This window comes from Rhododendron vialii, chromosome 7a, assembly GCF_030253575.1.
Source record: "Rhododendron vialii isolate Sample 1 chromosome 7a, ASM3025357v1".
Classification (NCBI taxonomy): Eukaryota; Viridiplantae; Streptophyta; class Magnoliopsida; order Ericales; family Ericaceae; genus Rhododendron; species Rhododendron vialii.
The window spans coordinates 8,199,451-8,222,160 of record NC_080563.1 but is presented as its reverse complement, the minus strand read 5'-3'; the positions used below and the strand labels follow the sequence as shown (position 1 = coordinate 8,222,160).

At 37.6% G+C, this 22,710-nt stretch overlaps 4 protein-coding genes across 5 annotated transcripts; 3 read left to right on the top strand and 1 right to left on the bottom strand.

Annotated features, from left to right (window-relative positions):
* Positions 1–1,078: 1,078 nt before the first annotated feature.
* On the bottom strand, positions 1,079–5,090 carry LOC131334786 (protein THYLAKOID ASSEMBLY 8-like, chloroplastic). 2 transcript variants are annotated; one of them, XM_058370025.1, is made up of 3 exons: positions 4,615–5,090; positions 2,505–2,895; positions 1,079–1,541 (listed from the first exon to the last, which is right to left on the bottom strand). In XM_058370025.1, the coding sequence occupies exons 1-2, from the start codon at positions 5,005–5,007 to the stop codon at positions 2,506–2,508; spliced, it is 783 nt and encodes a 260-aa protein (XP_058226008.1). In that variant the 5' UTR covers positions 5,008–5,090; the 3' UTR covers positions 1,079–1,541; position 2,505. The 2 variants fall into 2 exon arrangements, with proteins under 2 accessions (XP_058226008.1, XP_058226007.1); XM_058370024.1 differs by having other exon boundaries at positions 1,079–1,546; positions 4,615–5,088.
* Positions 5,091–10,226: 5,136 nt separating this feature from the next.
* LOC131334783 (uncharacterized) lies at positions 10,227–11,635 on the top strand. Its single transcript, XM_058370021.1, has 3 exons — positions 10,227–10,603; positions 11,160–11,253; positions 11,344–11,635. The coding sequence occupies exons 1-3, from the start codon at positions 10,295–10,297 to the stop codon at positions 11,469–11,471; spliced, it is 531 nt and encodes a 176-aa protein (XP_058226004.1). The 5' UTR covers positions 10,227–10,294; the 3' UTR covers positions 11,472–11,635.
* A 3,777-nt stretch (positions 11,636–15,412) lies between these two features.
* LOC131334784 (sigma factor binding protein 1, chloroplastic-like) lies at positions 15,413–16,222 on the top strand. The gene has a single exon (XM_058370022.1). The coding sequence runs from the start codon at positions 15,600–15,602 to the stop codon at positions 16,041–16,043; it is 444 nt and encodes a 147-aa protein (XP_058226005.1). The 5' UTR covers positions 15,413–15,599; the 3' UTR covers positions 16,044–16,222.
* A 1,459-nt stretch (positions 16,223–17,681) lies between these two features.
* LOC131334785 (uncharacterized) lies at positions 17,682–20,991 on the top strand. Its single transcript, XM_058370023.1, has 3 exons — positions 17,682–18,012; positions 19,857–19,971; positions 20,708–20,991. Exons 1-3 carry the CDS (start codon positions 17,785–17,787, stop codon positions 20,782–20,784), a joined length of 420 nt encoding a protein of 139 aa, XP_058226006.1. The 5' UTR covers positions 17,682–17,784; the 3' UTR covers positions 20,785–20,991.
* The last annotated feature ends 1,719 nt before the right edge of the window (positions 20,992–22,710 follow it).

The window sequence follows — 22,710 nt, the reverse complement described above, 5'->3', positions numbered from 1 at the left end:
TGGAACTCGGAAGTTCGATTTTGTTCCCACCTTCTTTTGAGGGGCCCGAGGATGGGTGAAGCGAACAGCGGCACCTTGAGTTATGTTTTTACTCCAGGAATATCGTGGTGGTTTTGGAAAATGGGAAATTACTTGTTACGAAATGGCGGCTCACATGATTTGAAGAGTGCCTGCAAAGTAAAAATCATAAACAAGGGAAATTTTTGTTCGCACCACCAATCCTTGCTCCTCCATCTTCAATCTCCAAACTGCCACCGCTGCTCGTAATTTGCGGGATAGTCTTCTAAGCAATATAACATTTAATGTCAATATTATAAATAAATAAATAAGACAGGCAAAAAAGAAGGGCAGAGGCAAGATACTAGAAAACAAAGTCTCCACAATAGTTGTCGCATTACAAAAACATATTCCTCTAAACACAGGTATTTCAGCCATGAAATATATACCACACAATCCCAAAACTTCCCTCCAAAGATTCCACTTTCAAAATTATTCAAAATTTTACTTTCCCCCTTTTGCTTTACCATTTACTCTGGCACTATGTTGGACATGTGTAACCCACTTTCTAAAAAGGAATCAAATGTACAATCACCCACTTTCTAAAGAGAAATCAAATGTACAACTTCCTCCATTCACTTCATAGGCCTGGGTGTGACTGCCTTTCAATGATCATCATACGCGTGTCCTACTTTTACCAATGAACGGTTGCGATCACCAGTCCCGGGTTTTTTAAAGAAATTTTGGGATTGTACGGTTGGAGTGAGTACCCCCTTTCCAACAAAAAACAATTAAACAATGCCCCCTTCAGATATCAAGCCATAAATATATTCCTCACGTACCCACAGTGCCCATGTCCAAAAGAACTACTCCTAGAACTCCTACTGTCACTCCTTCAGCTAGCTTACAAACCCTACTACATCCTGATAGCACGAGAACTTCACCAAGATGGAAACCCTCACCTCCATGCCACGGTACAATGCACCAACAAAATCCAGACAACAAACCGACACCTCCCCTAGCAACCACATCTACCACCATAACTAATCAAATGCAAGTTGGTGCACTATACAGAATCAAATGGACAATTCAACTTGCCTTCCATAGGGAAAAAAATCATCTGTTTGACAGCAATTAAAAACGATGAAGCGAAACAGACATATAAATGGGTATTTTGCAGCAGTATTCCTTAAATGAATAAGAGACGGAAACTCCATTACAGTGACTGCAGAACGTGCTTCACACTGGATACATAGTTCATATGGATGGATAAACAGACTGGTATACCTACATCATCTAGACAGAAGAACATAATAGACATCACTTTCACCTAAATTGAGCCATCCAAACTTTTCCGCCATGCAGAAAAGTCGGAAGAAATTGGGTGGAGAAGTTGGTGGTAATGTCAATCTCTTCGACGAGCAAGCCAAAGGGAGCTCGTAGCACGAATAGTCATCATGAATAGCAAGGATTGCATGAGCTGATTGCTGGGTAGTCAACACAGGGTGCAATTATTGCAGTGTTTGTTGTCGCAGATTATCTGTCTGACCTGTCACCCCAAAAGACACTTTTTAAGCAATCACAGCAGCAAAAAAGATTTTTATATGGAACTATTACGAAGTGAACAACAAGAAGATTGATGACCCGATATGTCAATGTAATAATCCACAATGGACTTTGCAATTTTATACTTCGGATTTCAAGGAGCCTATGAAAAAGGACCAGTGTATCGATTAAGAGAGATAAAGATAGAAAACTCTGGGTTCTCAGAGTTGTGGCTCCATCTACTCCCTTCCCTTCGCCTCGTCTCTAGTGCATTCAAGGTCCCCTAGAAGTTCATGACCCTCCCCGCTTCCCTCTACGCTCCAAGTGGATTCAAGCTCCAAGTAAACACCAACATTTCTCCCAGTACCAACTCTATATTCTACAGAGTACAGCATTGAACTTTCCTTCATGTTGTCCATATCTAATGGATCCTTCTAGGATCAAATGTGTTAAGCAATACCAACAGGACGGAAGCAGAAATCTGTAGAAACCTTTTTGAAATATGTTTCAAAAAAGATTCAACAGTCAAGGCATCCGTTGCAGTGACAGGAATAAAAGATTTTGCCTTCAATATTCTTTCTGCGAGAGTTTTCTAATTAGAAATCCCACATAGGTTCAACCAAGTGGAGCCGTAAAAGACGGGTATGATTGCAGTAGCTAGCCATAACGACCATCACAGATTAATTCCAGTGTCGCTAAAGAACAGGGAAGCTAATCGATTCTGCGAGAGATAGTTCCTTCCCTTCTGTCAGCTCAAAGACATTGTTTCCAGATTAATGAAACCTGAGTTGGGCATAACTCAATGCTTCTAAAAGAATGAAATAAATCACCCCCAAACAAGTCAGTACTTATCTTCATGACATCAAAGGTGCAACCGTGCAAGAACTATTAGCAGTGCATACAAAGCAAAAGAGGAAAATACAGCAAAAGAGGAAAATACAGCAAAAGAGCAAAATTCATACCTTATCGTAACCCAAATATCTCTTCTGGAGGATCATAAGAACTGCTGTCAGGAAAAATTTCCTCAAAATCTTGCTTTACTCTGTTTCTCAAGAGCGGATGTGGCAGAAGTCCCTTCAACAATATCCTAAATGGCAACTCCTCCGGTGGATCCGGAGATTGCTTCATGTCCTCATAAATGTTCATGGCATCTGCAGGAGACCCACACCTCAAGAAGCCCCGAATTACTTCAGTGTATGTTTGAGAATCAGGAAATAGATCCTCCTTTCTCATGGTTTCCCACAATTGCATGGCATCATCCATTTTCTTACATTTTGCTAATGCCATAATTAGGTCCTTATAGAGGAATTTATCGGGCTTATACCAGTCTTCTTTTTGAATCATCCTGAAGATCTGACAACACAAGTAGGTCGTGAGTGCAAAGAGTATAATCCCAGTGAGGAAATATTTAGAGAGACGAGTTGTCAGTAAAACTTCCAACAATACAAGGGATTTGACAGTATAAAGCCCAAGTTATGCACAGAATTTGGCATCAGCCCATGAACTTCTCTCGCCTGTACTCGTGTAAGAGTTTCAATGAACTCCATTTTCGCTTTACGTTCAATTTAACCAATAAAAGAAAAGAAAGTTTCAGTTTAGTCCTGACTTACATATCAAGCATAAAGTGGGTAACATTGGTAGGACAACAAGATGTGTAATTCAAATACACGAAACAAAATCCAAAACACCCAACATATGCATTTGAATATAGTTCACAAAAATACAGAAGGGATTTCCAATAATGTCCGAAGATCACTAAGGGACACAAAACAATAACTTTTGAAAATTGAGGTTTTAACTTTGACCTATACTTCTTGTTTTCAACAAGTGAGATAAAACTAACTAGACTAAGAAATTGGGAGACAAAAATGACTCAATCCAACAAACCTGCGTGCAACCATCATTGCGTACAAACACAAGAATAAATATGTGCTTGAATCACAAAACATCACACATAGGAAAACAAAACAGGAATAGAGAAAGACCTTGAGGGCTAAAGTGCCCCCTCATCTCGGCATTCAAGTTCACAAAGAATAATGTCCGATTTCAAGAGCCTAGAAACATGGGCTTTGATGAAATTAACCTAAACTTCGTGTTTTCAACAATGGAGACAATCAAGAAGACTAAGAAATTGGGAAACGAAGAATGACTAAATCCACCAATCCTAAGTGAAACCATCCTTGCATTGCATACAAATACACGAATAAATATGTGCTTGAATCATGAAATATTACACATGGACATGGAGAGAAAAACAAAAACAGGAATAGAGAAAGACCTTGAGGGCTAAAGTGCCCCCTCATCTCGGCATTCAAGTTCACAAAGAATAATGTCCGATTTCAAGAGCCTAGAAACATGGGCTTTGATGAAATTAACCTAAACTTCGTGTTTTCAACAATGGAGACAATCAAGAAGACTAAGAAATTGGGAAACGAAGAATGACTAAATCCACCAATCCTAAGTGAAACCATCCTTGCATTGCATACAAATACACGAATAAATATGTGCTTGAATCATGAAATATTACACATGGACATGGAGAGAAAAACAAAAACAGGAATAGAGAAAGACCTTGAGGGCTAAAGTGACCCCTCGTCTAGGAGATCGAATTCGCAAAGAACAGCAATCATGTCCAATTTCAAGAGCCTAGACACATGGGTTTTGATGAACATAACCTAACCATATCTCCCAAAACCAAATGGTGTCACGGAGAGATTCCATTAAGGGGGCGTTTCCGTTAAACTTAATGGACTAAAGCCATGTTTTTACGGATTTCTAGACTAGTCATTCTCCTCACATACAACACTAAAATATCATTTAACAAAAACAACTTGACTATTGTCATGTAGTCCAATAATATAGCAGAAACGCACCCTAAGTCTTTTATGGCATTCGACATTGCACCCGCAAGTCTGTTTTTAGTTTTTAGAGTGATCATAGGGAGTGACATTGTATAATCAAATATATGGAGGCACCCCGGGCCCAACATACACGAATAAATATGTGCTTGAATCATGAAATATTACACATGGGGGAGAAAGACAAAAACAGGAATAGAGCCGAGAGAAAGACCTTGAGGGCTAAAGTGACCTCATCTTGGCGTTCTAGTTCAACAAGCACAGCAATCATATCCATTTTCAAGAGCCTAGAGACGTGGGTTTTGATGAATTTTTCAAGCTTCTCTTCATCATCCTTGTATCTCTTCAAACCCGATATCGCGAAAAGGGCTTCTTTGCCGATCATTTTCTTGCCCCTCCACAGGGGCCCTCTGGGCCTCCCGTCGTGGAAGTGGCAGAAGCTGATACCGCTCGTGAAGGAGGGTGAATTTGTAAATTGTGGTGTTGAAGAAGAGGAAGGAGAAGAGTCTTTGATTGTGGTTGTGGGTATTCTGAGTAAGTCATGGAGGACGATTGAGGGAGCAGGTAATGGGGTTTTCGACCTGCAAATGGCTCTGAGAAATGACATCTAGAGTGAGAGAGAGAGAAAGTACTTGGGGTTTGAAGGGAGGAGACGAGACGATTACAGGGTTTAACGAAGTGTGATGGAGTACTATTAAAGGTAAATTCCACTTTTATCCCCTCAACTATTCGATTTTACTTAATCATTCGTAATGCATCAATAATACTAATTGGGTCCTTAAAATTTTCTGCATCGGTATTCAGTTTTGTCACATGAGGAGCCCACGCGGAGCTCAATTGAGATTGATCAATATGAATCTCTAATCCGACGGAGACTTTCTTCCTCCATAAGAAGTGAGGGAATATAGTAGTGCCTTTCTTTTTGAACATGACCAATTTAGCTACTTGCATACATATACGATATGACAAAGCTCATGATAGACGCAAGACATAGAAAGTTCGGATTAGCTAAGTGGGCGAGGTGTCAGCACAAGCTCGTCACATGAGAGGACCCGAACTCTATAAAATTCTCATGAGGAGGGAGAGCTCTAGAATCAATTATCATTGCCCTCACTTCCCATCATATCTTCAATTTTAATAAACATGAATCTTATTATTTATATCCAAAATTTTCTAATGCTTTATTATTACAACAATTAGAAGGTTTAGACTAATGTCTTTACCCAAAAAAAAAAAAGGTTTAGACTGATTTAAATGTTTTGTCGTCTTATTTTGTAAATTAGAAGGTTTAGACTAATGTCTTTACCCAAAAAAAAAAAAAAGGTTTAGACTGATTTAAATTTTTTGTCTTCTTATTTTGTAAATTAGAAGGTTTAGACTAATGTATTTACCCAAAAAAAAAAAGGTTTAGACTGATTTAAATTTTTTGTCTTCTTATTTTGTAGTTTGGATTTCGAGATTTTTGACAATAGGTATTTACGAGTAATTATTTTGCAATGAGTAGAAAACACTATAACAAACAAATATTGGAAAAGTATCACGTAGAAAATATAGAAACCTTGTGAAGTTTTATAGTTTGAAAATAAAATTACATTGTTATATCATAACAAGATTTCAAAGTAGAAAATGTTTAGGGAAATGAATTTGTCACTCCCTTTTTTTTGTTAACGTCACTCCTCTACAAGTGTATTTTTGCACCAAAAATACACTTGCAAGGGAGTGACGTTAACAAAAAAGTGAGTGACAAAATCAGCAGCCAATATTTAATCTCATGTCTACGTCGAAAACAGCGGAGGGTGTGTGAATAAAATACATATTTTCAGATATTCTTAGGCTGACTTTAATTATTGAAATTGCATATTTTGGAGAACTCATTCAGAAGTTTAACCATGTAAAAAGTCAAATTAATCGAATATTGAAAAGCTAATCATCGGAACATTTTTATGTGTTAGTAATAAATATGTTTTGACTTATTATGTTGCCAATTTCTTTAGGGTAAATGTATTTTTGAACTTATATTTACATTCACACCTACATGATTTTGAGCATTCTAATAATTTTTAACAATTACTTGCAAAATAAACTATTCTGATCATCAAATAAAAATTGGAAAGTGTCCAATTTAACAAAAATCGTGCGGTCCAATTTATCGCTTATACGCATTGAGCGGCTTGGTACTATTTCGAACACACTTCATTAGCATGTGGCTCCAAAACCTAGTTTGAGAAATCCAAGACGTCTATTTTCTAGCTTGAGACACATCAATCAACCACGCAATAATCAGATCGATCTAATATTGATGAGTGGATAATTTAAGTCAACTAATTAACAAGAATAATTTTAATGATCCATTTTTCTCAAAATCTACAGTATCACTATCAATGTCCAATCAACTTGATTTTTGCATTAACTATGTATATGTTGTGATCTATAAAATAAGCGATTCGGATTCTCAAACTATGCCTTGGATCTCACTCCATGTTTAGGAAGTGTGTTTGATTGTTGTGCAAGTGGAATTACCCTAATCGCACCAAACAAAAACCTAGTTCGCGCCTTACAACCACTGACTTTTCGTATTGCTCTCCCTACATACACCAGCCAGCAGCCAAAAACCCAAACCTAGTTTCCACGTCCAGTTCATTTTGCTCTCTCCCTCTCTCTCTCTCTCTCTCTACACCATCATCTGAAAACATAACCTAGTTGTTTCTCTATAGTCTATACCACCGACTTTCCACAACCGGCCAGTTTTCGAAAAAGTTATCATTCGGTGTGTCTAGTTTGATTCAAACAATGGATGGTCTCAACTTGGATGTGATGTGATAGATCGGTAGAAGAGTTTCTTCGACAGTTCAGGTGTCGATGTGTTCCAATTAGCCATAGAAGCCGGGATCATGGTGGCAATTTGGTACGAGCCGGATGAGTTTTTGATCAGGATCAAATAGATGAACTGCTATTCAAGAAGAAGGGAGATTCATGAGGATTGATCTGCTCATGTTTCGACAAGCCCTAGACCTTATTCAGCAGTGGCGTAATTAAAATATGCATCTTTTTTTTTTAACTTGGTATGAATATGCATCTTTTTTTTGAACCCAAGTTAGCAGTGGTGTAACCAGGAACATAGGGGGCACTATAAAGAGAAAAAAAAATTGCCGAGCAAAAAAAAAACTATAAAGAAAAAAATTCAGTGACAGCAAGGATGGACGAATGAATTATAAGTAGCGCAACTGCATTACAGACAAGGGTGAAGAAAAACGGGAATGAGAGTTACTGCCAAGCACCACCAAACGGGTTGCTCGGCACCACCAAGCGGAAGAAACAAAATACACTGGAAAAAAAAAAAAAAAAACATTAATAGAGATGGATGTTGAACTTATTTTATTTTTCCGAGTTCGACTTATATACATTTATTTTTGAAACTAATAAAACACTTGAAATAGTTTGAATGAACAAATTTACCAATCCAATTAAATTACATAGTAAAGAAAGGTCAAGTCACTTTTTTTTTCCCTAGAAAGGTTTCTTACCAGCCGAAGAAACTTTTTGGGAAAGTAGGTAGCCCAATTGCATTACCGACAAGGGTGAAGAAAAATAGGAATGGGAGATACTGTCGAGCATCACTAAACGAGTGCTGAGAGGTTGTTCATCTCGGTAATCGACGGCTCCGATTTTCATCGAGCAATGGATGGTTCAAATTTTATGTACTCAGATTCAATTTGAACTATCCGTGCCGAGATGAACGACCGAATGCCACTCGCCACCTTGCTTGACAGCCCCATTCAAAAACGACATAACCCTCAACCACAACACAAATTTAAAATACAATTTCAACACACAACAATGTTTGTAGGTTCATGTGTTTTAAACGGCTCAGATGTTGCATGTACATCGAGTGATTCTCGTTGTGTCCAAAAAAGAAACCGGAGAGTAGTTGTCGTGTCTGGAGATTTGTTCTATCTCTGGAAAGAAAAGGTTCTTCCCTCATGTTTCATCTCTGTCATCACACTCTTTCTCTCTCTAAAGCCCCCCTCTTCCTTTCTCTCTCTTAAACTATCTTCATCCCAAATTCCCCCCTTCCTCAATCCCCACCTCACCAACTCTGATCTACCATTTCTCCTTCCCCACTCTCTAAATTCCCTCTCTCTAAAACCTTCCCAAAACCCAACCCAATCTCTCTCCTTAAGGGGAAAAAAATGAAGATCCCTGCTAGCTGCTTCGTCTGCCAAACCCGCTACAACGAAGGCGACCGCTGCCCTCTCCTCCTCCAATGCGGCCACGGCTTCGGCAACGACTGCCTTTCCAAGATGTTCTTCGCCGCACCCGCCGACACCACACTCCCCTACCCCCGCTGCCGCCGCATCACCCTATTCAGCAGTGGCTTAACCAAGAATATGCATCTTTTTTTTTGAAATCAAGTTAGCAGTGGTGTAACCAGGAACATAGGGGCACTATAAAAAAAAAATTAGGTGACAGCGAGGATAGACAGATGGATTATAAGTATCTATACTTGTATTAATGACGATATTAGTTATGAACTTTCGTATGTTTTAAAAAATTTGAAGTAGGTGCAAATTCTTTCAATTAATATTAGGTGGGCGAAGTATAATAGTTTATACAAATGCACACACTTTCTTTTTATAGTCATTCACCTCCTCAATGAACTGCTAGAATTTTTTTAATCTAATAACCCACATTCTCCTTTTAGAAATTCTACTAAAAAATATATTTTCATCATCACATCTCTAAAATATTTTAGAACTCTCCACACAAGTCTAGCATATAATAGAGATTTTTACAATCTAAGAAAAATGTACAATAATCTATTCTCATTTTCTATAAGTATTTTATCGAATAACATTGTCTTGCAAAAAAAAGTTAGATAGTTTGATTAAGCACTTAGAAATGTCTAATTGAGATAGTATATTTTTAATAAACGATTAAAAGGTTAAAATATTAAAAAATGACTTTAACTATTGAGGTGGGACCTATTACAGATTTTAAATAAAATAGATAATGTTCACCCTAATTTCAGTTATTGACAAAATTCCTTGATATGCACATAATTGTGTTAGCTAGTTGACTCAACTAGTCAATTGTATAAAAGCAACATTGTTTAATTAAAGTAAAACTTAAACTACTAATTGAAAAAAAAAACTAAAATTGAAGAAAAAAATACAGTGGGGGCCCGTGCCCCCAGCGGACCTAGGGTGGCTCCGCCACTGGACTACAAGTTAGGTACAGCCAAAGTTGTCAAAACATGATATGTGTAGTGTGTATTGCTTTCTCTGTTTTATGTATCGTGTCAATATCTTGCTTTGCGTGCATAGTTTTAAATAGCAGTAGTGGACTATGTCGCGATAGTGGGAGTATCGAATGGTACATGTAGTGGTCGTGAATTTCTTAAAATCGTTTCTGGCGCCAAAGCACATGTGGCTGTCGTAGTGGTCGTTTACCGGACAAAAAATTGGATATAAAGTGATACACAGGACTATAGGAGGAATTGGCCTGATACAACTGTGAATTTTAAGTTAGCATTGGTGTAGCGGTACTGAAGGTCTGAAAAACTACTACGTCATCGATTTTTAAAATTGTGGTCATTTATGGAATACTAAATTTATTGTGCCTTTTAGCTTTGTAACACAAACTAAGGAGGAAAGGTATAAGGTATCGGAACCGTCCAAAAGTATTTTGAACGGTCCGAATGTTAATGAAAAATATTACAAAAATTAAAAGAATTAAGGCACGGCGGCATAATAAAAACGATAAATATTATTATTATATATATAAAGATTAAAAGTACTAGGGCACAGGCGCACAGCTACTGTTTTCTCTTCTCTTTTGAAAAACACAAACTCAATCCGTAGCTAAGAACATATTGTCCTAGCGTTAGCGACTGCATGTATCTCGCTACTGATACTCCCAAGATTGAAGAGGACAAACCAGAGACAAGAAGGATCGTAGAGATGATGGCGTTGAAACTTCACGAAATAGGAAAGCAATTGCCAAGTAGCGAAGATGTTCAAAACGAAGCGGAGAAATCACTACAGCAAAGCAACAGACAACGGACAACAAGAAACGCAGAGTTGCTATTAAGATGCGGCAAAGGGAAGCAATTCGACCTTGTAAATTTTCAAAAGGCACCAGAAAAGTCACTGAAGCAAAGCACAGGGGAAAGAGTCAGTGATGGAGACTCGGTTCACGAGAAGGTAATTGCCTAATTTACCTAGTTCTCTCTCTTTTCTTTCGCGCAACAGAAACTCACCCAATTTAACAGTGTCTGTTTGGTGATTCCCACTGCTTTTTTTTACTTATTTCTTAAAAGGAAGCAATAAGCAAACTCGCGTTTTCACATATTATTTGGTTACTTCCCATTGTTGTGATTGCCAGTGTCTTTTAAATAAGCAATTGGAGGCGGATCCTCTGCGGTCCAACTGCAGAAAGTCTATGCAGTCCAATCTCAGACGTTCATCTTTGCATTCAACGGTTCAAATTTTATAAGACTTTTTCGGAGGAAATAGTTTTTTTAAATCTCGACCGTTAAAAACACCATCCAACGGTTCACAACCTTCCAACCGCATCTCTGCTGTCCAAATATGGACTGCAGACAAGCCCAAAGAACTAGGTTGTCACCAAACCTTATTATTTGCTTATTGCTTGACTTTAAGCAAATAAGCCAGGTAACCAAACAAGTTTAGGATCGAAAGATGAATGTTTTGGTTGTACCTAGTGCGTTTCTTAATTAATTCTTGTTGATTGATACAGCCAAAACCATCAAACAGAGATGAAGGAGCAATTGAGTTGAAATTGAAAGCCACTAAGAGGAAGCTGCATGAACGATATGAGCAAGCCCAGAATGGTAATTAGTCCTGGCAACTTTAACCAAAATTTACAATTTTTGATCAGTTTAATCCGTTTGACTAACAAGTTCTAAAATTTTGATGAACAGCTCGGAAGAAGATCCAAGTGGTGGAGTTCATAGATCTTCCCCAAAAAGCAACTTCCTGTGCTAAGACTCATAGGGCCAAAGAGCATATGAGGATCCAGAGAGCATACATGGGATGTTTCAAGCGATAAAAGCTATATTGTCACGGACTTGCATAGATTGATGTACTGAATTGGATTTTTAATGTATGTAACTACAAGAACTACATGTGGCTTGATCCCGTATTTTGGGTACGTAGGCAGCCTTGAATCAGGTTCAGCTCGTGTTGTTAATAAAACCATTATTTCTTTTGTTTTTTTTTCATTTCATGTGCATATGAATTTTGGTTTACTACTATATTTTGTGCAGCTAAGGATATGTTCACTTTATACGAAAAAGTGGCCATTTTGTAATGCCAATAATACCCTTTCAAACTAAAACAATTATTCATGCATACGCATGCAAATCTCATCTTTGTTTCAGGTTAATTACCTTCTTTTATTCTGACTAGATTTGATTTACAGCAAGTCTACTGATCCAAACGGAAATTGGATACTGTTTCTCTATCTGCTTCCTCTTTGTGTTTCCTTTTCTTTTGTTGGAAGTATTCAGATATAGAAGCATGATAATAGTTTGAATTTTCCTGCACAGTATGGGAATGGGGACATATTTATCATTACACGTTGCTAAAGAACGCCAAGTCCCTGGAATAATTTTCTTGCCCATCACGATATTCCAAGGTGCGATCATGGAACCAAATTCAAACGGGAGTTTCACATCAACCGTTGATCTGCGTGACTAAGGTGGCCCGGTCTATTAAAACATCTAGTAAGTGATTGATTTATCACCATTTTACGTGGCTTTCTACGTAATTCGTTGAGCTACAGATTATGATTTTTTTTACAGGAACTGAAATGCCCACAAAATGCCGTATTCTTTCCCGTAAAATTTTCGGAACGTGGCAAGGTCAAAATACATTCTGTGGTCATTGTTCTTAACCTGTGGTCCAATACTATTAAATGAAGCGAAACTTATCTGGAGAGAAGATCAACCCATATCTGTTGTGGACTGGGAACTTTGTTTTGCATTTTGGTATATGCTCGGTTTGGTTGCTAAGGATGTTGATGAAGATAGTGATTTGGCAATTGGGATCTCACAACCTTGCCATCTCTTTCCGCGCCCAAAGAGATTGATTTATGGCTAGATTGAGCCTCTCCTCAACACAACTTTAAAACACGACTGTGAATACAATTTTATTGGGAGCCATTTTAATGTAAGCAGACATATGGACATTCAACGGCTACGAACACAATTGTGTCTAGATTTGTGTTTTAAAGTTGTACTTTGTAGCATTGCTTCCCCTTCGTCCGTTGGGGGAGTGGAAAAGGACATGGTATAAATAATTTTGATCTAGACATTTACGCAGGCGGGGTGTCTTTCACACGGTCTTGTCTAGATCTACACGTGTGACTCATGTTCGATACAAAATTTTAACAATTGACAAAAATATCAATGTATCATTGTATTAGAAGGATACTTAGACAGGGTCAGGACGACACCCTCCATTCCCAATATGATAGAGACATCCTATGTGAACGAGGAAAATTTTTGTAATGAGAAAATAAAAATAGAAAACTTGGTCACCAAGTTGAAATGCAATTAAATTAATTAGCAGTGTTTTAGGCAGAAAGAACAAGAGGTCAAACAACAAAAGGAAGCAAGAAATCTCAGAATTAAGCTTGTGTGTTAGATTGGTTTGCTTCATTAGATTGGTTTGCTTCATTAGAAATGCAGACACATTTAGTCTCACAAGTCTTGATCCTTCTCGAAGTCCAAGTATTCCATGCAATTTGATGGTAATTAATTAGTTCAATTCAATCCTAATAGCCTAGTTTATGGACTGTATTAGTCAAAGCTAATGTGAGGCCTAGCCTTGGCCACATCCACGGTATGAATAGCTCTTTTTTTGTATTTTTACTCTGACTTTTTGGTGGAGTTCTACCAACAACCAACTTGACTAAGAGTTTCAACTAATTTTTTTTATTGTTCTTTAAGGCAACGAGTGTTTTTGATAATTAAGTAATTATTATTTTTCGGAATATTTGAAATTAATCATTCCTCGAATGAACAAACAAAGACGTGAAATGTGCATTTTTTTAAAATTCTTTTTCATTTTTAGCGAATTTTTCTTGGGTTCGGTTATAGTAGTATTTTGCATTTTTAGATTCATATAGTGAAGAAAAAAGATTAGTTGTAAAAAAAATTTGACTAAAAAATCAAAAAACATAAATGAAAAGATAATGAACTTAAGCAAAATTTAACCTAAATTATGACGCAATCTCAATTTTAGCGCTAATTGATTGAATCTGCTTATCAAACGTGCGATAGCTTCCTTCTAGTTTTTCTTCCCAACTGCAGGGTGTAGTTTGCTAATTTTTGGGCACTTCTTTGGGCCTATCGCACGCACCAATCTGAAGAGTTCATTTTGTAAATCTCATTCAGACTCATAATCGTATTGGAAATCATATTTATCGGATATTGACCATTGAATGACCAGAAGATGTTTTTGAGCAACATATGGGTTCCACCTGCAGAAGTCATCAGAGCCCATCTTTCAGAAAGAAATGGCTTCAGATCATGTAATAATCGGCATCCGATGAGCATGATTTTCATTATGATGAAGCTTCTTAACGAGATTTACGAAATAAACGGTTCAAATTTGTAAGACGGCCCCCCAAAAGACCCCAAAATTAGCAAACTGCACCCCTGTCACCGGGAAGAAAAACTGCAGGAAAGCTTTTCTCCTCTTGGATAATGTTTTTTTTCTCTTTTTTTACATGGCTCTGGGATAATGATTGCTTAAAATTTGATTTACACTCAGCTTCTCAAAAGAAATCTTATTTAACTTTGATTCAACCTCTCACATAGCAGCAGACAATTCTCTAACCTGAACTTAATTTTGTTGAGGGTGAACATTACCCGTTTTTTTATTGGTTGATGAAACGTTGTGAATTTCACCACAAAATAATATTATACTTATCAAAAAATGTATTGCAGGAGTAGGACCTACAATATTTCAATCAATAAGAGAGAGAGGATAACGTTTACCTCTTTTAATGAACAAAATTGTCCAATCTAGATCTGTTAATGAACCGGATTGAATCCAAATCCGACAAGATCTGAATCCGATCTTAATCCGAAACTGCTCAAATCCAAACTTTATAAATCTGATGGTAGTAATCCGAATCGAATGATATCAGCCACGTATATGTGAGAATCTGTGGCATCTTGTGGGGGGAGTCTTGATTCCTTTACCGTAAGTCAAGGGAGGCTGCGCACGTGGGTTTTAATACATCAAGCTTTTTCCTCTGTTCGTACAATGAATGAATCCAATTATTGTCTAAGTCACCGTTAAACCTTCAATCACATGAAAACATCATTGAGGTTACCTGTCATCCAAGCACCTTTACCCTGGGACCGAGCTCGCGTCCGGTTTTCTTTGTGTCCAGTTCGGCCCGACTTACATCTTTACGAACTTTTTTCGATTCACAACAATAATCGGAATCGTTCATTACGTTGATCTTGCGAAGAAGATTATTGTAGAAAGACATTAAGTACGTTACATAAACGATAAGCATTTTTGAAGAAGCATAGTCGAGAATATGACTTGAAAGTTAAACCATTCAAAATTTTCTTGCATAAACGTATTTGATTGCGTAACCATCTATAACCGATCAATCCTAGTTTTACGTGGGAAGGATTTTTTAAGGAACCGACAAGATGAATGGTTCTGATCAGGGGCGGAGGCACATGGGTACAAGGGAGGATGAATGATTCTGATCAGTAATAATTCTTTTGTAGCACTTTTCGTTCTTGCTCTCAATCTTTACCCTATACTTATGATTATGCCATCCATCCTTGCAATTTTCATGATTTTTGATGTTTTTCAAAGACGCTTTTCTATTTCGCTTATACACGCACATACAAAGCAAGCTTACGTAAGCTTACGTAACCTCGTCCTCTCTACAGAATCTTCCATTCCCAAAACCCACCACTTAGATATCTCCCTATATTTCCTCTCTCCTTCCCATTTCCCTGTCACATTAAACTTTCCACAAGCACCCCCCCTTTTTCCAACCTTATCTCTTTCCAAGAAGCAGCCTTAAACCACTCTTATATAACCCTGTCCCCGTATTAATCCTCCCATAAATCCACAACCAAATTACTATCTACCAGTTCTGCTTAACACACAACCCCTTTGAGCCTTTCTTTCTCGAGATATGGAGCCACCCAGAAGCGTTCATGACATGAAGAACTCTAGAAAGAGAAAAGGGAGGAGAGAGAGTGTTAAGGTCGTGTACATATCAAGCCCGGTGAAGGTGAAGACCAGCGCCTCGAGATTCAGGGCCCTGGTGCAGGAGCTCACCGGGCGCGACTCCGACGTGTCCCGGTACGTGGAAGCCAATAACGGTTCTTATTACCATGATGATCATTCGCAAGGAGGAGTTGTCGACAGAGGAATATCGAATTCCGTCAGCGATCGCGTGTCGGATTCGACGACGAGCTCGGATTCTTACTTGGAGTTGGAACCGTCGTTTGATGATTTGTTGATGAACTCCAATGGCCAAGGGGGGTTTCTTGGGATGTTTCCGTCATCTAATCTGATATGTGATCAGGGTTTTGAGTTTAAATATGGTATTCTTGGAGAGTATGGTGCAGTGTAAATTTTTGTACGTACGGTTCCATTCAATGGGAGATCCTTAATTATCTATAGTTTTTGAACAAATCATATTTTGTAATGAGATCTTTGTATGATTCATATCTTAATCACTCTTGTATCTATAATGTTTCTCTATGTATCATGTTTTCAATATGCGATTATATTCGGAGGTTCTTTACGTAATTACGTTTGAGTACCATATATTTTGGCACCATTCGATGCATTATCAGGTTATCGGCAATCTTTTAAAATTGAATTTTATTCAACCAACGTAGTAATGCGACATTAAATGCTATTTGATGAATGAGTAAGGTGATTGAGGTGATTATGACGCAACTGCTTCAACTGGCATGTTGAAAAGATCCCAATCAAGCATTTGAATTTACCCGACAAATTCTGGGACTGATAATTTGGGCGGCTCTATCCAAAGTACTCATTTTGAAGTGATTAAGAACTGTGCAAGAACCACAACACAAAGTACACGGAGCAAATAATTCTTGATATGTACTAATCAAAACTTTATGTCCAAAAGGTTGTGTGTGTTCTGCGGCGTGTGGGCAGTGGACTTTGTATTTTTGGTAATGCCATCATGTAATAAAACAATAAAGAAAGAGAGGACATCCGGTTGTCAGTAACATACAGAGGATGTTAATTACTCACCTTCTTCAGTCAGTATTCAGAAAATTGCTGCCAAAAAGTTTCTTCAATCCCTAATTTGTGGCTATGCAAAATGACAATGACAATTTGAGGCCATACATCAAACTCAAATAGACCCAATTTGTTTCTTATCCACTTCAGATTCTTCGGATCTCAATGTCCAAACTAATTCAAATTGTTCGAATTTTATCTTTCAAAATTCACGTATGAAGTATTCAGATTGTTCATATCTAATTGTCTGGAATATTTTTTATTGTTTGAATTTTGTCCCTAAAACAATTTTAGTTTATTCGGAACTATAAAATTGAGAAGGAATGATGTCGTAAAAATGATGAACCAAGTCAATTTTTTATAGTACTAACCACCTCGGAAAATGAACAAAATTGACCCATGTTTAAGAGATGGTGGTTTTTAATTAGCGGATGGTAGTTGTGATGGGGGTGGTTGGTGGATTAGGTTGTAAGGTTGAGGCATCTTATGAGTGATAGAGATGATACATTATAGTTGATGTTGCGAGTTAAAGTGGTTTTGGGGTAGAGGGTGGTGGATGTGGCAAGGGTTTAAAATTACACATATGGGAAAGGTAGTGAGAAAAAATAGGATAGTTTGAAAGCTTATGAATACAAAAGTGCTACACACACAATGATTGTGTAAAACACAATACACAACCAATCTCTAGCCGTCCATTATCGTAATAAATGGCTAGGATTCACTCAAACTCTTCCCCATAAAAGTTAGACTTTTTTTTAGAAGAGTTTTTTTAAAATCTAGACCGTCCAAATACATTTAGACGGTCAGAATTACGCACACAACCAATACAACGGTTGTGCAAGTAACATTTTTGTTATGATATATATATATATATATATATATAATATGGCGTGGGTAGGGAGAAAAATAGGGGGTGTGAATAGAATTTCTTCCCGGATAATACAGAGTAAATTAGAAGATAAGGAACTTCAGTATAATTATCTCAAACGTATGGGGTGTTGGTGTTTCCCCCTTGTGGTGGCTTATCTCGAGTCTCCCTCGTCTTTAGAGAGCGGAGAGAGAGAGAGAGCGAGAGAGAGAGATAATAGGGGGTGAAGATGGTAAAGGCGAAGAAGAAAGAGCTGTTGTCGTCGGCGCCATGGAGAGGCGAAGATAACGTCGAAGAAGATAAGTTCAAAGACGCAAAGGTGAGTGTGACCAGCCAGCCAGGCTCCACTCCCACTATGCACTACAACATGCCCTCCGACAAACCCTTCTCCGACGGCGACGATTATCGCTTCACGATCGATCCCGAATTCCGCTACAGCTTCCAGCGTAACTACCAGGTCTCTCTCTCTCGATTTATACACACACACACACATGTATGTAAAAATATGTTTGTATCTGATACGATTGTCGGGTTGTGGGGGTTCCTACGTAGTTGGGATGTTTGTGCTCCGTTGTGATGCCGTCATGCTTAGGATCCTTTCAATCTTCGTGACTGGTTTCCAAAGATTAATGGAATTCCTTTTTTTCGCTGATAAAAAGAAGTTCTAACGTGCCTTAAATTTGTTTGAGAATTGTTGGGTCAATTTTACCTAATGTGTTGTTTCATTTGGGAATTGGATGTTAATCTTTGAAGATGATTATCTGTTCTTTCTAAGGGGCTTCTTGGATCCCGTTTTAGTTGGTTGCTCTATGCAGTGGCAGATGCAGGATTGTTAATGCGGGGGAGCAAATCACATGTATTCATAAATTAACAACAAAATGCTATCCTAACATGCTAAATTGCTAATAACACAATTTTGAGGGGACCTTTCTTCATTTTTACAAACAAAACCAAAAAATATACTAGAAATAATGAGATAATTGGAAGGAGTTCAAGGGCCCGGGCCCCTCTTGCACCTCCCTTGATCCACCCCTCGCTCTATGGTTTTGTTGCTGCATATTAGGGTTGATCTAGTTCTTCATTTTTGGGGGGTCTGATTTTGTGCATCTAGGTCATCTTTGATAGGCTTCAGTAATATCGAAGGGATCAGATTAATCAAACCGGACTGATGAGGAGTGGATTAGCATTCAGCATTACCTTATTCCAATGGCAGCTCCGGGAATATTAACATATGATTAAGAATTTCTATTGAAAAAACCAAATCATATTGGACAATGTTTATCCTTAATTTTCAGTAGAAAGGCAACCAAAAAAAATGTCCCAGATCATGAGTAAATAGAGAACTTGCATGTTTCTACCTTGTTGCCTTCCACGCAAAAATGTTCGAGTTTCAAATACGACAGTGAGTGTAACGAGAATTTTGGAAAGTTAATTTAGAAGCCTCTACAGAGTTTGAGATGATTGGAGACTAGAGAGAGATAAAGTGACGGGTTGGTGGTCTAAAATTCCGACGTGGTAAGTAGAGTCTCAGGAAAACAATGATGGTCAAATGCAGGAGGGTTCAACCTTATTTTGAGGGGATTCCTAAAACTGATTTAGTGAACTTGTCAAGCTGAAATTTTCAATGCTGTAGCACAGTAGCAGTGTATCTTCAGACTCCAGCAGGTTCAGACAAACCCTCTGATTCTATAGTGGAGCCGCCCCTACCTTATTCTCTAATGTTCTACTTTATAAGGATGAACAACCAGGAATTGAATCAGACTTACACATATGACCTTTTCTTCTTTGGTGCTTGCTACTAAGCATAAGCAATGCGAATTTGTGGTAAATGTTTTGCGTTGCCAGTACTCTCATGAACATGTTTAGGGACTCATGCTTCATGGTTGGATTAGGGGTGCATCTGTTCATCAAAATTTGTTCAATGCCTTTTGGATTGTTTAAAGCCTTAAAAGGTCAAAGGACGCAGAAGCTTTAAGTCTTAAATGTTATGTAAGATGTAAAATATTACGTTTTCAAGGTAATCGAGAAAGTTGATAGCTGATACTAACAAATAGCATAAATTTTGGGATATTCTCTCTTTGTAGAAGTTGATGGCGCTTCTTTTCCTATTGTATTGAAGTTGCACATTTGCAACGCTGTTCCTCTGCATCCTGCGTAATACTACAGTCTACATTGCCATCGGAGTTTCTTGTGCAGCTTCAACTTTCTTATTAATGTGCCTGTATTGTTGTGGATAAAGTGTCATGCTTATGAAATATGTTGGTACTTGGTGAGAACTGTAATTCTTTGGTGAAACTGCAGTTTCTTCAAAAGGTATTCAGCTTTGACACTGTTGTGAAGCCTCTTCCTCCTGCAATGGGGTACAATATTACCCGCAACTGGAACTTCTTCACTCGTATCTTCACACAGTTTTTTGGTAAGTCAATGACTCAATAAATATGTAGACTTGCACTCAAATTGAATTAAGAGCCTCCTCCCACTGTGTAGGCTCAGTTTATCTTTGATTCAGTTATTCCATGTTAATTAATGATTTCGTTTCCGACAACCTTTTTCCCCATAAAATTTACGCAAAATTTTATAAAGGAAATTGGTATGTGCACTGCACTTGAAGATTCCACCTTTTCTTTTTTGTTTTAGTCCTCAAGAGGGAGAGGGAGTGGGAGTGTTTTTTCTGATCGGCAAGGGAGAGGGAATGTTAGATACTGAAAATGGAGTATGAACACCAGTTCCCATCCCTCTCTCTTAGGTATACGAGGAGCTTTGGGCTATTGAATGGGAGATTTTTGATGAATTAGATTTTATCATCCGTTCGATGAACTGATTTCAAGGAATGAATAGAATAAAAGCATATCGTATCGCCGGTCGAGGTTCCCAGTGAAATGAGGCATGGAAGGAGCACCCCTTCGCCTGAAGTTATGGAGCTACTTTGCCAGTTGTGTTAAATACATCAGCTTGGAATCTTTTTCAAACATAGAACGAAGACGATCTATGAAAATCAGGCCGTCTACTGGCCACTTCCCCGTTGTTTCTTCTCGACCCACATGCATTAGATGATGATTTCTGTCGTCGTTTTATCCATCCTTTGATTTTATCTTTTCCCCTAATTTCATAAAGGTAACTTCTTCTTTTTTCCTTTTCTTTTCCTGTGGCAGATCCAGATGGTATCGCAAATGCACAGAAATCTATTGGACTGGGACCACAAGAAGAGCGAACCCCCCCAGCCCGTTAAACACCTTCTGCAACTTTAGCCGAGCAGTGTCGTGTCTCCTTATGGATTGAATTAGAAGTTGTGTTTTTATCTGTTTCTTGGAAGGAAGAATTATACAGTTGGGATGCATCTTTGAACACAAGGATTTGAGACACTTCACATTGTACTGCCATTGAACTCTCTGGTTAAGTTCTGTTCTTTCCCCTCTTATCCATTGAAATTGCTGCAGATAGAGGAGCTCCAAAATTATTACTCCTTTGTGGCCTTTGTTCTACACATCGGTGTGTAAAATGTCGTGCTAATCGATTATTTTCGGTAAGAAAGAGTGTTGTTGCCGTCTTTAACTGCGGCGACGAAACAAGAGATTAATAGAGAGAAAAGGACTGGAGTTCGATCCATTCATTTTTGCGAGAAATTTTGTGTAACGATTCACGCCCCACGAACGGCTCAAAAAGTTAATCTCAGATTAATAGTAGCTAGTCGGTTTTATCTTATATACTATTTCCTTTTTCTTTGAAATTCCAATGTGGGGACTTTACATTTTGATCAGTTATCTCTACTTTTAACTCATGGGAAAGTTCTACGCGTTTCTTGCTAATTACTCGTAATTCGAAGTCCTGTACGCACTGGTCGTTTATTTTTTTGTACTAAAACACACCTTAAATAAACATATTTAGGTGGAGTATTTGTTTGCCTTAGCTTTCTTTATAAATTGATAGTATGTTTTTATGTTGTAAAACTTTTGGCAGCTCCGTGTTAAGTAATGTTTTTTAAGCTCTTATATTTCTTTTATGAAAAGATTGAAAATGTTAAAAACCGAGATTACAATTTTAAAAGAAAACACTGAAACCAAAAAAATCAACATTAATTTTTTTGAGTTCGATGTATGTACTTCCGTTTTTATTAATTTCTCTCTGAGATGAATAAAAAGTTGCAAATAGTTGGAATAAAAACAAATGCTAGAATAATTGACATAAACTAAAGTAAAATCAAAGCTAGACAATACGGAGTATAAAATTAACGATTGTGATTCTTCGCATCACAATTCTTTTTGGAAGGTTTATTATAAGCAGAAGAAACAAAATACACTGAAAAAAAAACATTAACATAGATAGATGTTTAACTTATTTTATTTTTTCAAGTTCGACCTATATACATTCATTTTTGCAATTAATAAAACACTTGAAATAGTTTGAATGAACAAATTTACTAATCCAATTAAATTATATAGCAAGAAAGGTCAAGTCCCTTCTTTTTTTTTCCCCTTGAAAGGTTTCTTACCAGTGGAATAAATTTTTTGGGAAAGCAGGTGGCGCAGCTGCATTACCGACAAGGGGTGAAGATAAACGAAAATGGGAGATACTGCCAAGCACCACCAAGCGAAAGAAACAAAATACACTAAAAACAAAAAACCATTAACATAGATAGATGTTCAACTTATTTTATTTTTCCGAGTTCGACTTATATACATTCATTTTTTAAACTAATAAAACACTTGAAATAGTTTGAATGAACAAAATTACTAAAATTAAATTATATAGTAAAGAAAGGTTTAGTCACTTTTTTTTCCGCTTGAAAGGTTTCTTACCAACAGAAGAAACTTTTTTTTTAGGAAAGCCCGTAGCCCAGCTGCATTACCAACAAGGATAAAAAAAAAAAAAAAAGGAATGGGAATCAACGGCGCCAATTTTGATCGAGCAATGGACAGTTCAGATTTGTATTCACTCAAATTCAATCTGAACTGTTTGTGTCGAGATAAACGACCGAATACTTCTTGCCATCCCACTTAACTACCCCATTCAAAAACGACATGACCCTCAACCACAACTCAAATTTAAAATATAAAATTTCAACACACAACAATGTTTATAAGTTCATATGCTTCGAATGACTCAGGTGTTGCATGTACATGGAGCGATTCATTCTTGTATCCAACGGAGAGTAGAT

Coding starts and splice junctions, on each gene's coding strand:
- LOC131334785 (XM_058370023.1), top strand. CDS start 17,785: ATGGTAAAGGCGAAGAAGAAAGAGCTGTTGTCGTCGGCGCCATGGAGA. Junction 18,013..19,856: donor GCTTCCAGCGTAACTACCAG/GTCTCTCTCTCT, acceptor GTGAAACTGCAG/TTTCTTCAAAAGGTATTCAG. Junction 19,972..20,707: donor TATCTTCACACAGTTTTTTG/GTAAGTCAATGA, acceptor TTCCTGTGGCAG/ATCCAGATGGTATCGCAAAT.
- LOC131334786 (XM_058370025.1), bottom strand. CDS start 5,007: ATGTCATTTCTCAGAGCCATTTGCAGGTCGAAAACCCCATTACCTGCT. Junction 2,896..4,614: donor AGGTCACTTTAGCCCTCAAG/GTCTTTCTCTCG, acceptor TTGTGTTGTCAG/ATCTTCAGGATGATTCAAAA.
- LOC131334784 (XM_058370022.1), top strand. CDS start 15,600: ATGGAGCCACCCAGAAGCGTTCATGACATGAAGAACTCTAGAAAGAGA.
- LOC131334783 (XM_058370021.1), top strand. CDS start 10,295: ATGTATCTCGCTACTGATACTCCCAAGATTGAAGAGGACAAACCAGAG. Junction 10,604..11,159: donor GAGACTCGGTTCACGAGAAG/GTAATTGCCTAA, acceptor TGATTGATACAG/CCAAAACCATCAAACAGAGA. Junction 11,254..11,343: donor ATATGAGCAAGCCCAGAATG/GTAATTAGTCCT, acceptor TTTGATGAACAG/CTCGGAAGAAGATCCAAGTG.